This window comes from Prunus dulcis, chromosome 3, assembly GCF_902201215.1.
Source record: "Prunus dulcis chromosome 3, ALMONDv2, whole genome shotgun sequence".
NCBI classification, from domain to species: domain Eukaryota; kingdom Viridiplantae; phylum Streptophyta; class Magnoliopsida; order Rosales; family Rosaceae; genus Prunus; species Prunus dulcis.
Genome location: NC_047652.1, coordinates 9,029,415 through 9,041,539, shown reverse-complemented (window position 1 = coordinate 9,041,539; position 12,125 = coordinate 9,029,415). Strand labels below are relative to the sequence as shown.

At 36.0% G+C, this 12,125-nt stretch overlaps 1 protein-coding gene across 1 annotated transcript; it reads right to left on the bottom strand.

The window, feature by feature from the left end:
• Positions 1-1,399: 1,399 nt before the first annotated feature.
• On the bottom strand, positions 1,400-6,601 carry LOC117620827 (aspartate aminotransferase, mitochondrial-like). Its single transcript, XM_034351067.1, has 10 exons — positions 6,285-6,601; positions 5,645-5,730; positions 4,481-4,687; positions 4,245-4,350; positions 3,949-4,053; positions 3,678-3,850; positions 2,833-2,992; positions 2,548-2,643; positions 1,965-2,059; positions 1,400-1,843 (listed from the first exon to the last, which is right to left on the bottom strand). The coding sequence occupies exons 1-10, from the start codon at positions 6,450-6,452 to the stop codon at positions 1,771-1,773; spliced, it is 1,269 nt and encodes a 422-aa protein (XP_034206958.1). The 5' UTR covers positions 6,453-6,601; the 3' UTR covers positions 1,400-1,770.
• Positions 6,602-12,125: the final 5,524 nt, after the last annotated feature.

Sequence of the window (12,125 nt, the reverse complement as noted above, 5' to 3'; positions counted from 1 at the left end):
TACCTGTAACAATAAAATTATTAACTATTAAAACACTTACTGGTATCTGTGGGATTATTTTCTTTTTGCCAGTATTCCTATAGTTTATCTGCAGTAATGCTTCTTAATTCAGGTTTGCACCGCAGTGAGTTGGACTTTTCTTCCCACGGAGCTCTTCTATTGTTTCGAGATAAAACCCAAGCAGTTATGCATTGTCATACAGATTTTAGATGAGTTGGCTCTATTTGGCAAGTTTCATTTTGGCACTGCTGTGCTGCTTGAGTTTGATACTTCCACTTCATGACATGCATAATATCCAAATTCTCACTGATCGCGCCATTACAGCTAGAAGCATGCACACATTCTTTCATTGCTTAACTTCGTGAGCCCAATGCTCTCCTTCCAGATGAACTTTTTTTTATCTGTTAATCATTCACATGACAAAACATCAAAGTACGTCAAGTGTTAAGTGTCCGTATTTGTTGCTTGTTCATGCCCCTAGATGCATTTTTCCTTGCTTCTTTTATGGGGACTACAGAGGTGCCTGTGATCAATCTTAGCGCCTTAAAGCTGACCAACACAGAACTCTACTGATTCAGATATGCTGAGCTTTTTGCCACTTAAACTTAAGTGCTTGTGGGTAATTACGTGATAGAGGACATGCCCTTTTACGTACGTGTATTGTTAAATAAATCTCGAGTTATATGAAATTTCTTCAAATTTACCTAGGTTTGGTATGGTTGCATAACCTGGAAAGAGTACAGTAGGGGCATCTAAGATGAAAATTTTCAGTTGTTTTTTCTTGGCAATCACATTCTACTAAAAGTTTCAATGTACTTATTCCCCCAACTCTGCCTCCAAAATTGATTTGCCGTTAAATGGAGCTTCACCGGAACTGATCAACAGGCTCATACAGGAGCATATGCGGCAGCAGACTGGTCTTGGATTCCCACACCCAGTTCGTACTTGAATGTAAAGTCATGAAACAAGGAATTATTTCTTGTACTAGTGGATGGATGTGAAGCACACGAGGGCCTCTTTGTGGTCTTATATAACACACTCAGCATTTTAGCCTAATCTGCTGCTCTCTGGCTTAACCTGGAAATGGTTAATCCTGTCTACCATGCCAGTTTAGCGGAAAATTACCGTCTTCCTGCATCTGTGCATCGTTTTGATTGCAAGGATTACGGGAAACCAAGTGCATAATGCATTCAAATCTAGTGTTCGTTGTGGTCCTGCCTCGAAGTATGTTTGACAGCGCAGAGCTAGAGCTTGAGCTTGAGCATCATGTAATACAATATTCTTGCCTAGTGTTTGGAGGTGGTATCTGTGCAATTGGTAGTAACACAGCTGCTTGGTGGAAATTAATTAACTTGTATTGGAGAAATGATTAGCCACCATTCATATATTAATTTGTCAATTTGCTGACAAAAGCATGCAAATAGCTTATAAATCTTTATTCCTTACGATATTTTGATGCAACAAAATGCTTCAGACCTAATTTATTGGTGAAGGCAAAATCCAGGAATCAGACTACAAATGATATCGATAAAATGTCGCTCTTTATTTTGTGCTTCTTGAATTAGAGGACTTAATATGTAACCCAGATAAAAACTCCCCTCAGGTACAATAAAAAAATGGGGGAAGGAACTGAGTAGAGCGCATCAATGGTGGTTGTAGTTTATTGCTCCCTCCTTATCTCTATCATAAGGAGATGAAGAAGATAAGAAAATCAGTATCTGCTAAAGTTCGTATATCCTGTCGAGGAGTAAGCGACCTATGACTGGATCTCTATGCTGATTTTGTGACTTCATGTATGGCATTTGCTAAATATCCAACATTACCGGTTGTAACACCCGCCATACTGTGCATATAAATACCATAGTGAGACATATCGAACTAGAGACTGCAGCACGCATATGATTGTGTGTGTGTGTGTGTGTGTGTGTGTGTGTGAGAGAGAGAGAGAGAGAGAGAGAGAGAACCTTATTCGACCATTGCGAGTCATATAGATATGAAATTCATTTGTCAAGCGATCAACCTGTTCAGGTGTCATTCCACTATAGCAAAACATACCAATCTGTTTGCAAGAATCAACAAGATTTTTAAATAACATAGACTAGAAAACAAGGTGGAGATCAAACGCCGCCAAGCAATACAAATTAACAGACTATGTAGCACAGACAAGGATCCCTAGGTAAAAAACACATGAACATTGACACAGGAAATACCCCAAAAGACTGTTATGTCCAGGGCCCTAAATTGTTTGTATTGTTTTGTTTAAACTTCTCGATCATTATCAAACAAAGAAAATACCAAGAATTTAGGGCTTGGACATAACAGTAAACAATATTTTTATAATATAGAAGTTGAACATTGCTATTACGAAATCATTTAGGTTCAAATAGTGGCAATTTCGCACACTTCCAAGTCCTTTTCTCCATTAAGAAAGAAAATCTTATTTTGAGGAATATAATTTTTCCTCGAGGAACCATTTATTATGTGGACATGTGTCCAAGCCTCCTGTCTGTGCTTCATAGATGATGGACTAGAAAGAATCTAACAAACCTGATTAGTTATGTGCTCCCATGATAAGGGTGACCCAAGTTTCTCAAGGTTCTCTCGTAGAGCAGTTCGCATTCCAATGATGCGATCTGCCATGCCCTGGAGAGAAGAATGACGAAGGACATAAACATCAGATGATCACAAAACAAAGATACTACTCCCAAAAATAATTAATATTAAACAACAGTCAGGCCTTTGTATTTATGGTAAAGAGAAAGGATATCTATCCAGCTTAAAATGAGATTTAAAAGATTAACTAAAGAAAAAAGCAAAGGAATGATGAATTACCTTAACTTCCTTGAGCCATAACTTCTTCAAGTCTGGATCACCAAGGATCGTTGAAACTAGAAGCGCTCCATGAACAGGTGGATTACTATACATGGGTCTGGCAAGCATCTGCAACTGGCTTTTTACAGCCACCGCCTGTTTTTCATCCTCACAAAGCACGCTGCAAACATAGAGAGCAACATCAGCATAAAAGATGTACCAAAAGACCCTCCGCTTTCTTAGTCTACTTTATAAGTGGAGTTGACATATAAACCCTATGTTACAAAATTTTCCTAAAGACCAGTAGAGAGTATGGTATGAGATAAGACTAGGCGCAACCATTTAAAGGAGGAAAAATAAAAAGTCATATTCACCATGAGTGCAGCTTACAGTACCTGAGAGATGCAGAATGCTCACCTATCATATATAACATATGTCCCCTTCATATGTAGATAACAATGTTAAAGGCATGAACAGGTGAAGGCTGAAGCCCAGACAAGAGTATTCAAACACTTATAAAGCATGCAGTACAGCGATTTTGATAAAACCAGTTTGGCATTGAGCAAAGTGATACATGAGAATAAATCATATAGTTTCATATTTCAATTGGTCATAACATAAAATGCGTATAATCATTTACGCATCAAATGTACAGGTTGTATACACTACTATAATGTCCTACGTTTATGTCATTTTTTACAGAATTGCCAATTGAACATGTAGTTAATGTTTAGCCAGGGTTATAGAGATGACAGATAGAACAAGAAGAAGCATGCAGTTGCTAATTTCATTAAGACTGAAATACTAAACAGAAGTATTAAAAGTGCCAAATTAAATTGAAACCGTATTTAACAACACACAATTACCTAAGACATCCTACTCTCTGGCCATAAAGTCCCATATTTTTGGCATATGATTGGGCAATTCCAAGTAGATGGCCATCCTCAAGAAAAATCCTGATGGCTTTCGCATCTCTCTCCGGGTCACCACTAGCAAAACCTTGATATGCCATGTCAAAGAAAGGAAAATGGCCCTTTTCCTGAACCAATCACAAAATCCAAATCAACCCAAGAGTAAAAGAAAGGTATTAGGGGTAAAAGAAGAAAAAACATAAGGAAAATATTCTGCGAAATTTACCTTAATCTTTTTTGAGATCTCTTTCCATTGTTCCTCTGAGGGATCCACTCCAGTAGGATTGTGAGCACACGCATGAAGTAGAAAGAACGAGCCATTTGGAGCATTCTATACAAAACATTGATGCCCAGTTTGCAGGGGAAGGAACAGGGTGTCAGTGAAGAGAATGTAGAGGGCAAAGAGTAAAAACAAATTATATCTACAAGGAAAGCTTAATGTGGTAGATTAATTGTTTTAAAACAAGAACGTAGCTGAAATAATTAAAACAATCAAATTGAAAGTAAGAATGAGTCCTATACCTTTATGTCGTCAACCAGTCCTGCAAAGTCCAACCCCTTAGACTGTGGGTGATAGTAATGGAAAGTCTTTTGAGGGACATGAGCATCTCTCCAGATGTTATGATGGCTGTTGAAATTTTATTTTGGAAGACCATTTGCATCAGAAATTGTTCACATTGGCTGTTTAAATGTGGAGAGAGAGAGAGAGAGAGAGAGAGAGAGATTCTTAAGAATCAAAAGTTCTAAGCAATGCTCACTTGGCCCATGTAGGCACTGGTATATAGATTTGAGAATCTGGACAAAAACGCTTTTGAAAATCTGCAAAAAGACGGCATGCACCTGTCCCCGAGAGAGCTTGCACTGCTGCTATCCTTTTATCTTTAATGAGCTCAGAATTCTCCCCATAGGCCAGCTTCAATGTTTCTTCAACCATGTTCACACTTCCTCCCATAGGAAGATACTCCCTGGCAAGAACAAACCAATTGTAAATTATATACATTAGTGCTAGGAAAAAATTAAGAAACTAAGGGAACTTACATGATACAGTGGAAGGTTTGGTTTTTAGTTCTAATTGTAAAGATGCATATGCAATATTCCAGTCCTTAGAAGCCGGTTTGCACAAAATTTTCCGCATTAACTTATCTAGCATGGGTTTTTTTGAAGTATAAGAAGAGTTGTAGTTTATAGTGTCTATGAACAAGAGAGATTGAAGGAATCTATCTACTCATTCTTCCTTCATCTCTCACAACTGAAAATGAATACATAAACCTTCACTGCTGCTAACATAATCCTAACATCCTACAAACTCAATCCAATTCCAATTATAAAGTATCAAACTCAACATTAGGAAACTCAAATTGCAGAGTCACGGTTACAATCAACAGATAAAGATTACCCTTCACCACGACCTGGCTATCAAGACAATAAGTCCCAGCGTGGAGAGTACAATATGGTTCTAAAGTTGCCAATTGCTAGCCCAATTTCCACTATATCAAATACCCAAAACTATAAAAGCCCCACCACTCCCCAAAAATAAATAATCTACTCGAACGATCAAGACAGAATAAAGTTAAGAATCTATATCCAAATGCAAATAGCGAAAAAGAAAAATATTCTCAAGCGTACGAGCAGTATCATGACTCCAGAGTAGGTGTGACAAAAGAACTAAGGATATGTTTGTGGCCGTAGTGGGCATTGGGCAATATAAAAGCTAACTTAAAGGGACCACTGCAAAAGTAGCAAGTTGTAAAACACTATTAGCATTCTTCAAAACAAAAACAAAAAAAGAAAAAAAAAAAGCCACATGTCACAGCTCCCATTACAAAAATGCAAAATCTAAAATGAGATGATGCATATAAGGAAAGCAATCAATCAATTAATAACAAAAGTGGTTCTAAACTTCAGAAAATATACCCACTTACATGTTCAAGTTTCCCGCAATTCTCCGCTCTGCTTCTCTGACGCATTCGAGAACAACTGGCTTGCCCTTATCATCTCGGTACGCACCCTTTAATCCATANAATTCGAAAATAAATATGTATTAAAAAAAAAAATTCAAGCACATATTCATAACTGTTTAGCTATTGTTAAAGTACTACAAAAAATGCGTCAGAATAAAAATTACTACAAAAACATTCAATCAGAATATTTTTGTCCTTTGGAAGCCAACAAAAGCTCGCCAACGAAGCACCAAATATTTTAAAAAAAACAGAAATAAGACATTTTAAAATTTTAAAAAAAGGAAAAGAAAATTATTCTCAGCTTTTCCTTTTCCCCTTGATTTGGTTGCTGTTTGGCTTCCGAGAAAGTTACTGTTTTATTCATTTCCAGGTCCGGTTTCATACCAAAAAATTACTCAATTTCCAGGACAAGAAGAGAGAAGAAAAACATAATTAAAATAAAACTGAACAATTCCACTCTATACTGTGTAGCTAACTCGTCGGGTGGATGAAGAAGGAAAATAAAACAGAAATGATGATCCAAAAGAATACACTATTTTCAAAAGCTTAAAGCTCATGATTCAGAAGGTAATGTTAGATCAAAGGCAGAGCAGATACTCACAACTCCAACATTGATTTTGTCGGGACTTGGATCGGCGAGGAAGGCCTCTGTGACGCCGAGAATCGGATCCTTTGGAGCTGGCTCCACGCTCCGCCACCATGACATGGATCGGGCTCCGAAGAAGGATACGGAGCTCCGGTGCTGAAAAAGTTTTCTGCAAAGCGCCATTGGAATTCGGTAGACCAAGCAACAAGGAAGCTATTTGGTTTCTAAATCTAAAATGGCAAGATTGAGAGAGAAGGAAGCCAAGTGTATTTATATATATAGTGATTATGATTTGGGTTTTTCGTTGTTTTGTTGGTTGCAACGACCTTGAAGTGCGTGACGCTTTTTCTAGAATATTATTAATAATTAATAAATTACGCTTTATAGGTGCTGACGCTTGTTTTTGGCATCTCCTCCTTTCTTTGTAAATTGTATTGTCACTCTCTCTCTCTCTCTCTCTCTCTTTTTTACTACAATTATTTGATTAATTTGTGGATTATATCTGTTTTCTATTTTGTCTGCTTCTGTTGTTAATAGTCATTAGTGAGCACACGTCACTTCGCAACCCACTCATTAATAAGTTTCCTTTTTTTTACTTTGTTTTTATTTAAATTTGTGAACTTCTTTTTATTAAAATGAGCAATAGTATACTAAACTTAAACACATTACACGAATACTAGAATTTAAATCCAAAATTTTTCATGGATGAGTAATTACTCCAAACCACTAAACTAGTGGATCATTTGTAAAAGGTCCCAAAAGAACACTGACACACTTGGAGAAATTTTTTTATTTTTATATCAACAATTTTTTAAGTGGAAAACTAATGAAATCGGTTTTGTGAAATCAATTTGAAACATTAAGAGTTGTTAGTATAATTTCTGAAATCTCAAGGGATTTTATAAATAACTCAACTAAAAAATATTGATAGAGTCGCATTCAATTAAAGTGACCCAACTAATAAATATTTTTTGTATCACTTGAAATCAAATTTAACCAAAATTTGAATTAGCTTTGGTGGATATGCCCTTTTATATGTTCTTTTAGACCTTTTGGGGTCTCCATAATACCCAGAAAAAGGAAAGAAAAAAAAAATCAATTTAAAACCTCAGAGGGTGTCAGTGAAATCTCATAAATTTGTAAATAAATCTCAGGAAGTGTTAGTGTTAACTCTTTTTAGTTTAGACATTTGAATACTTTTTTTTATTTTTTATTTTTATAATGAGATTGAATTATTTAGAGGAAGAGGGAACCTATATTTGACTAAAATGATTTGATGTCTCCTGGCTAGTTAAGAAATGGTTTGCCACATTCAAAATACCAACAGCAACAAAAAAGTTAAATTTTTTTTTTTATACAAGTGATATTGGAAAATTACGGGTGGGGGGAATTGAACATGCATGCATAAAATGGTAAAACATTCGAAATACAAAAAATAAAAGTCCTTTATTTTTATTTTTTATGCAAGCGATGTTTGGATTGGGGGCGGGGAATTAAACCTTGGAGCTCGAGTATAGGAGTAAATGTTTTTAACCACTTAAGTTAGAAGTCCCTTGCCCAAAAATTATTCCCTTAGTTAATCAAAATACTAAGAATTGAAAGTATTGATTAAATGAGGATAATATAGTATACTTTTTCATATTAAAAAAATTAACATAAAAAATAAAAGCAAAACAAGGTCATTTTTTTATGGAACACAAATAGACTTTTTTTATCTTTCTTATTTTTAAAAATGAAAAAACAAAAATATTAACGAATACCAAGAAATGATTTATCATATAATTAGTAAGTTTGGAGTTTATTTTTTTATACCCCAATATAACTCGAAGGGTAAGCACAAATAAAGTTTACTAAGGCAAATCTAGGCCACGCCACAATATTCCAAGGTACGCACGAATGAAGTCCACAAAAGAAAGTCTACTATGCTTGGAGAGACATCTTAAGGATAGTACTAAGGGTGTACATTGGTTCGAAACCCATACAACTTAGCTAATCTGCATCCAACCCAATATAGATTGGATTGTTGATTCAAATCCAATGGAATTAGATTGGATGGTCGGTTTTGATAATGAAAAAAATATAATAATGAAATATGAAACATTTTTTGTTAGATTTAATATAATCAAATATATTAGTAGATGTAAATGTAAAATATAAATGAAAAGTTAGAGAAAATCGTTTTGATTCTATAATATATTAAAGCATAACTCCAGCAAATGACTTAAAATGTTCATAACTTTTTTAATTACAAATACCTACATGAGCAAAATAAACATAAAACTAACTAGATTAGATTGGATTATCACAAGCAAATCCACCATCCAATTATATCAGTTTTAGAAATTAGGGATCCAATCCAATCCTTTAAATCATCAAAACCAATTAAAATTGAATTGAATTGAATCGGCCAATTTGTGAATTTTAATTTGGATTAGATCTTGTACCACCTATTTAGTACATCCCAAGTTGTAGACGAAACTAATTAGGTTAGCTAGTCTTTGAGCCAAATGATTATGTCCTCTATAAAGAGAAGCCTCTCAAATTTTGCCCACGTTTGGTAGACTAGACAACACCATATGTATAAGTTTATTCAAATCTAGCTAGGGCAGGGGTTGTAAAAGTCCGGTGCCCCGAGGGGCATAATAGTAGTGCGGCTTGTCGTTTACCTTTTAATTATGGTGTTATTTTCGCTGTCTGTCGCTGTCTTGTCTCGAATTATATTTTGCTATTGTTGATTTCTGTATTATTTTAATTTCTTCAATACTGCATTCTTCTGGATAATTTCAAATCTCTGCTGTTTAATGGGGCAGAGGTTTGAGCTTCATAATTTAATAGAACATTCTTGCTTAGTGTTTGAAGTTGGTATTTATGGGGTTGGCAGTAACATAAAATTACTGCTTGGTGTAAATTTTAATAGTAATGCCATCATCAAAGCCCTTCAAATTTTGGAACCCATTAATGTAACAACCCGATCCTTAATTAATTTTTAATTATTAATTTAATCTAGGATAAGACAATTATACTCCCAGAATATTTTATTAGAGGAAAAGTTGACCTTTTGACCGGGAAGGAATTTGGAAATTTCAGTTGTACTGTTGCGTAGAGCACGTCGAGATAAGTCCGTAGACACATAGTGGGCTCAAATCGGAGTTGTAACGAAGGAGTTATGAAGTTCAATTTTTTTTAAAACCCAGATTCTGATATTTCACGATTATTATTTTTTGGGGTGGGGGGCGACCAGCCATTTTCAAACTTCGATTTCTCCTCCGTCTAGTCACCAAATCGAGTGCCATAACTTGCAATTTCTTCTTCTCTCTCTCCTCTTTCCATAAATATCCATATCCAGCCTTGATTCCAAGTGAATCCACCAGAAAATCGAGCCAAAGTTGAGCCAAAAACGAGCCCGAACTGCTGTACAAAAATCAGCTGCCTTTCTTGGTCTTTTTCGGCTGTTTTCGGCCACCATCTCCGGCCAGTGCGGTATGGTTTCTCATCTACTTCTCGAGCTCTAGTTGATGGTTGGGTAGGATTTGATCCATTTCTAGCCTAGATAACTTGATGTGTAAATTGGTTTTTGGCCGGTTTTCCAAGTGAATTTCTAACCACTTACCGTCCGAATTGGACGTTTCTGCAGTTGAATAATGTGTTCCACACGTCGAGTAGTAGCTATAGCTGGAAGGGTGGCCCTTGGTTTTGAGATTTTTCGGCCGCCGGTATCGCTTAGGACACCCACATTCTGCTGGCTCGTGCGATGGCGCGTGGACCAGGCTTTGGACCAATTTAGGGTTTCAGAATGATCTCTTGGTCCTCACGAGCGTGTAGGTACTTTCGGATTTCAATTCAGACAGCGTTTGGACCCCGAACGGTTCTTGCCCACCGTGCGATTTCCAGGTTCGATACCTTTGAACCGTTGGATCATAGTCAATTTCGTATATGTTGATCTAGGTAATTCCAGGATCATGTAAGATTCGACGGATCATAAAACGGAGTCCCGGATACTCTGGAAATGCCAACCATAGGGCTAGGTTTACATTAATTATCCGATCGTGCGATCGTGGGTATGACCAATACAAGTATTGAAAAGAACTACGTGTGGCTTGATCCCTTAGTAAGGATACGTAGGTAGCTTAATGTTACAAGGTGCAGCCACGAGTTGGAGTGTTTGAGATTTCTAATGTACAATTGATGTCTGGAAGTTGAGATGAGTTTTATTAACGTGGTGATTTATTTCAGTTTGTTGAGGCCTGAGGCCAGAATGATATGATGCTTGATTGCCTTAATATAATCTAATGCATGCTGGTAGTTGGGTTATATATAAACATATATGCTTGTTTTATAGGTAGAATTTTTGGGAAATGTTCAATTTACAGGGGAGACTCTGCCGAATTTTCAGCGGAAGTCGTACTTACATTTCATGGAATTTTGGTTAGAAGGGCATTTTGGTCAGTGTCCGGCAACCACCCGGTGTCGGACACGCACAGAGTTCGGCTCGGATTCTAAGTAAAATTTGGGTCGGGTCCTGTCAATTAATGTATCAATGTCTTAGTTGTACGTATTTAAGCCTACTTCGAATCTCATTGATTTGATTATATATTAAACCAGGGTCATTAAGTGAAGGTCGGATTTGGGAGAAAGTTTAACCACATTGACCATGGTGACCTCATTAAGATTTGCATTGCTGACAATGACTTACTATCACTCAGATTAAGATTATACGTATCATAAGTTATTGTATTTATATGATATCTTGATTGAACATAGGTAGAGTATTATAATGATCTAAACCGTTTATTTTTTAGATATTCTCTTAAATATCGTCTCTATAAAGAATCACTTCAATTCAAAAATCATATAATTATTTAATTAAATAATTTTTATTTTAGTGTTTTCTTGAAATGCCTGATTTATTTATTTTGTTAATCAAAACTAAATGTCTTAATGGTTGTGAAGTTGTCCACCCCAACACTTTGACTAGTTTTCAAAGTGCATTTGGATGGAAGGAGATGGACTACAACAACCTCTTCAATTGTTTTTAAGCTCTTATTTTTTCTCTAAACTACTTCTCCCTTTTCACTTTTGTTTTTGATACAAGTGATATTGGGGTGGGAAAATTAAACTTAGGATCTTGAGTGCATAGGTAAATACTCTTAATTACGTTCGTAACATATCAAGCATGACATGACTCGATTTTTATTCCACTTTGGAATTCGAGCCGAATCCTGTGCGTATCCGACACCTGGCGAATGTCGGGCACAAATGACCTTTTTACCCTTCCTATTGCAATTACGTTTAAAACTTCCCTTAGACTCCTACCGAAAATTTGGCAAAGTTTCCCCTGTAATTTGTCCAAACCCAAAAATTTTCACCTGTTAAACAAGCTAATATTCTTACACCAACTGCCAGAATAAGTCAACAACACAACCGACAGTTTAGGTTTCCCACTATAACTAGATATCAGAGCATTTACTAATAATTTACAAGATTTTAAGTACTTTACAACAAAATTCTACGTTTGGTGGGTGGCGCGGGAGCTGGAAGAAGGTCTGTGGTGGATTCCTGTGCACTTCTACTGCCTGGGGGCGCAAAACAATTTGAAAGTGTGAGTGGACAAAAATAATGTTCTTGAAACAAGTTACAATCATAGTAACCCCCATTGTAAAAATAAATAGGTAGGTAAAGCTAAAGTTTGACTGTAATTAAATACAAGGCATTCAAATAAACATGTATATGTATACGTATCTATGCAGATGTAAAATATGCACGAATATCGAGAAAACTGGTATAAAATGATTGAAAGCAATAGTTGCATAGAAGTACTCAAACTCCTTTAAAACTACCACCTAGGTGTACCCCTAT

Bases quoted from the DNA above. Each gene is read 5' to 3' on its own strand.
- LOC117620827 (XM_034351067.1), bottom strand. From the start codon at position 6,452: ATGGCGCTTTGCAGAAAACTTTTTCAGCACCGGAGCTCCGTATCCTTC. The intron at 3,851-3,948 runs GTAAATTTCGCA...TGATTGGTTCAG, and splicing joins AGATCTCAAAAAAGATTAAG to GAAAAGGGCCATTTTCCTTT. The intron at 2,993-3,677 runs GTAATTGTGTGT...CTATGTTTGCAG, and splicing joins CAGAGAGTAGGATGTCTTAG to CGTGCTTTGTGAGGATGAAA.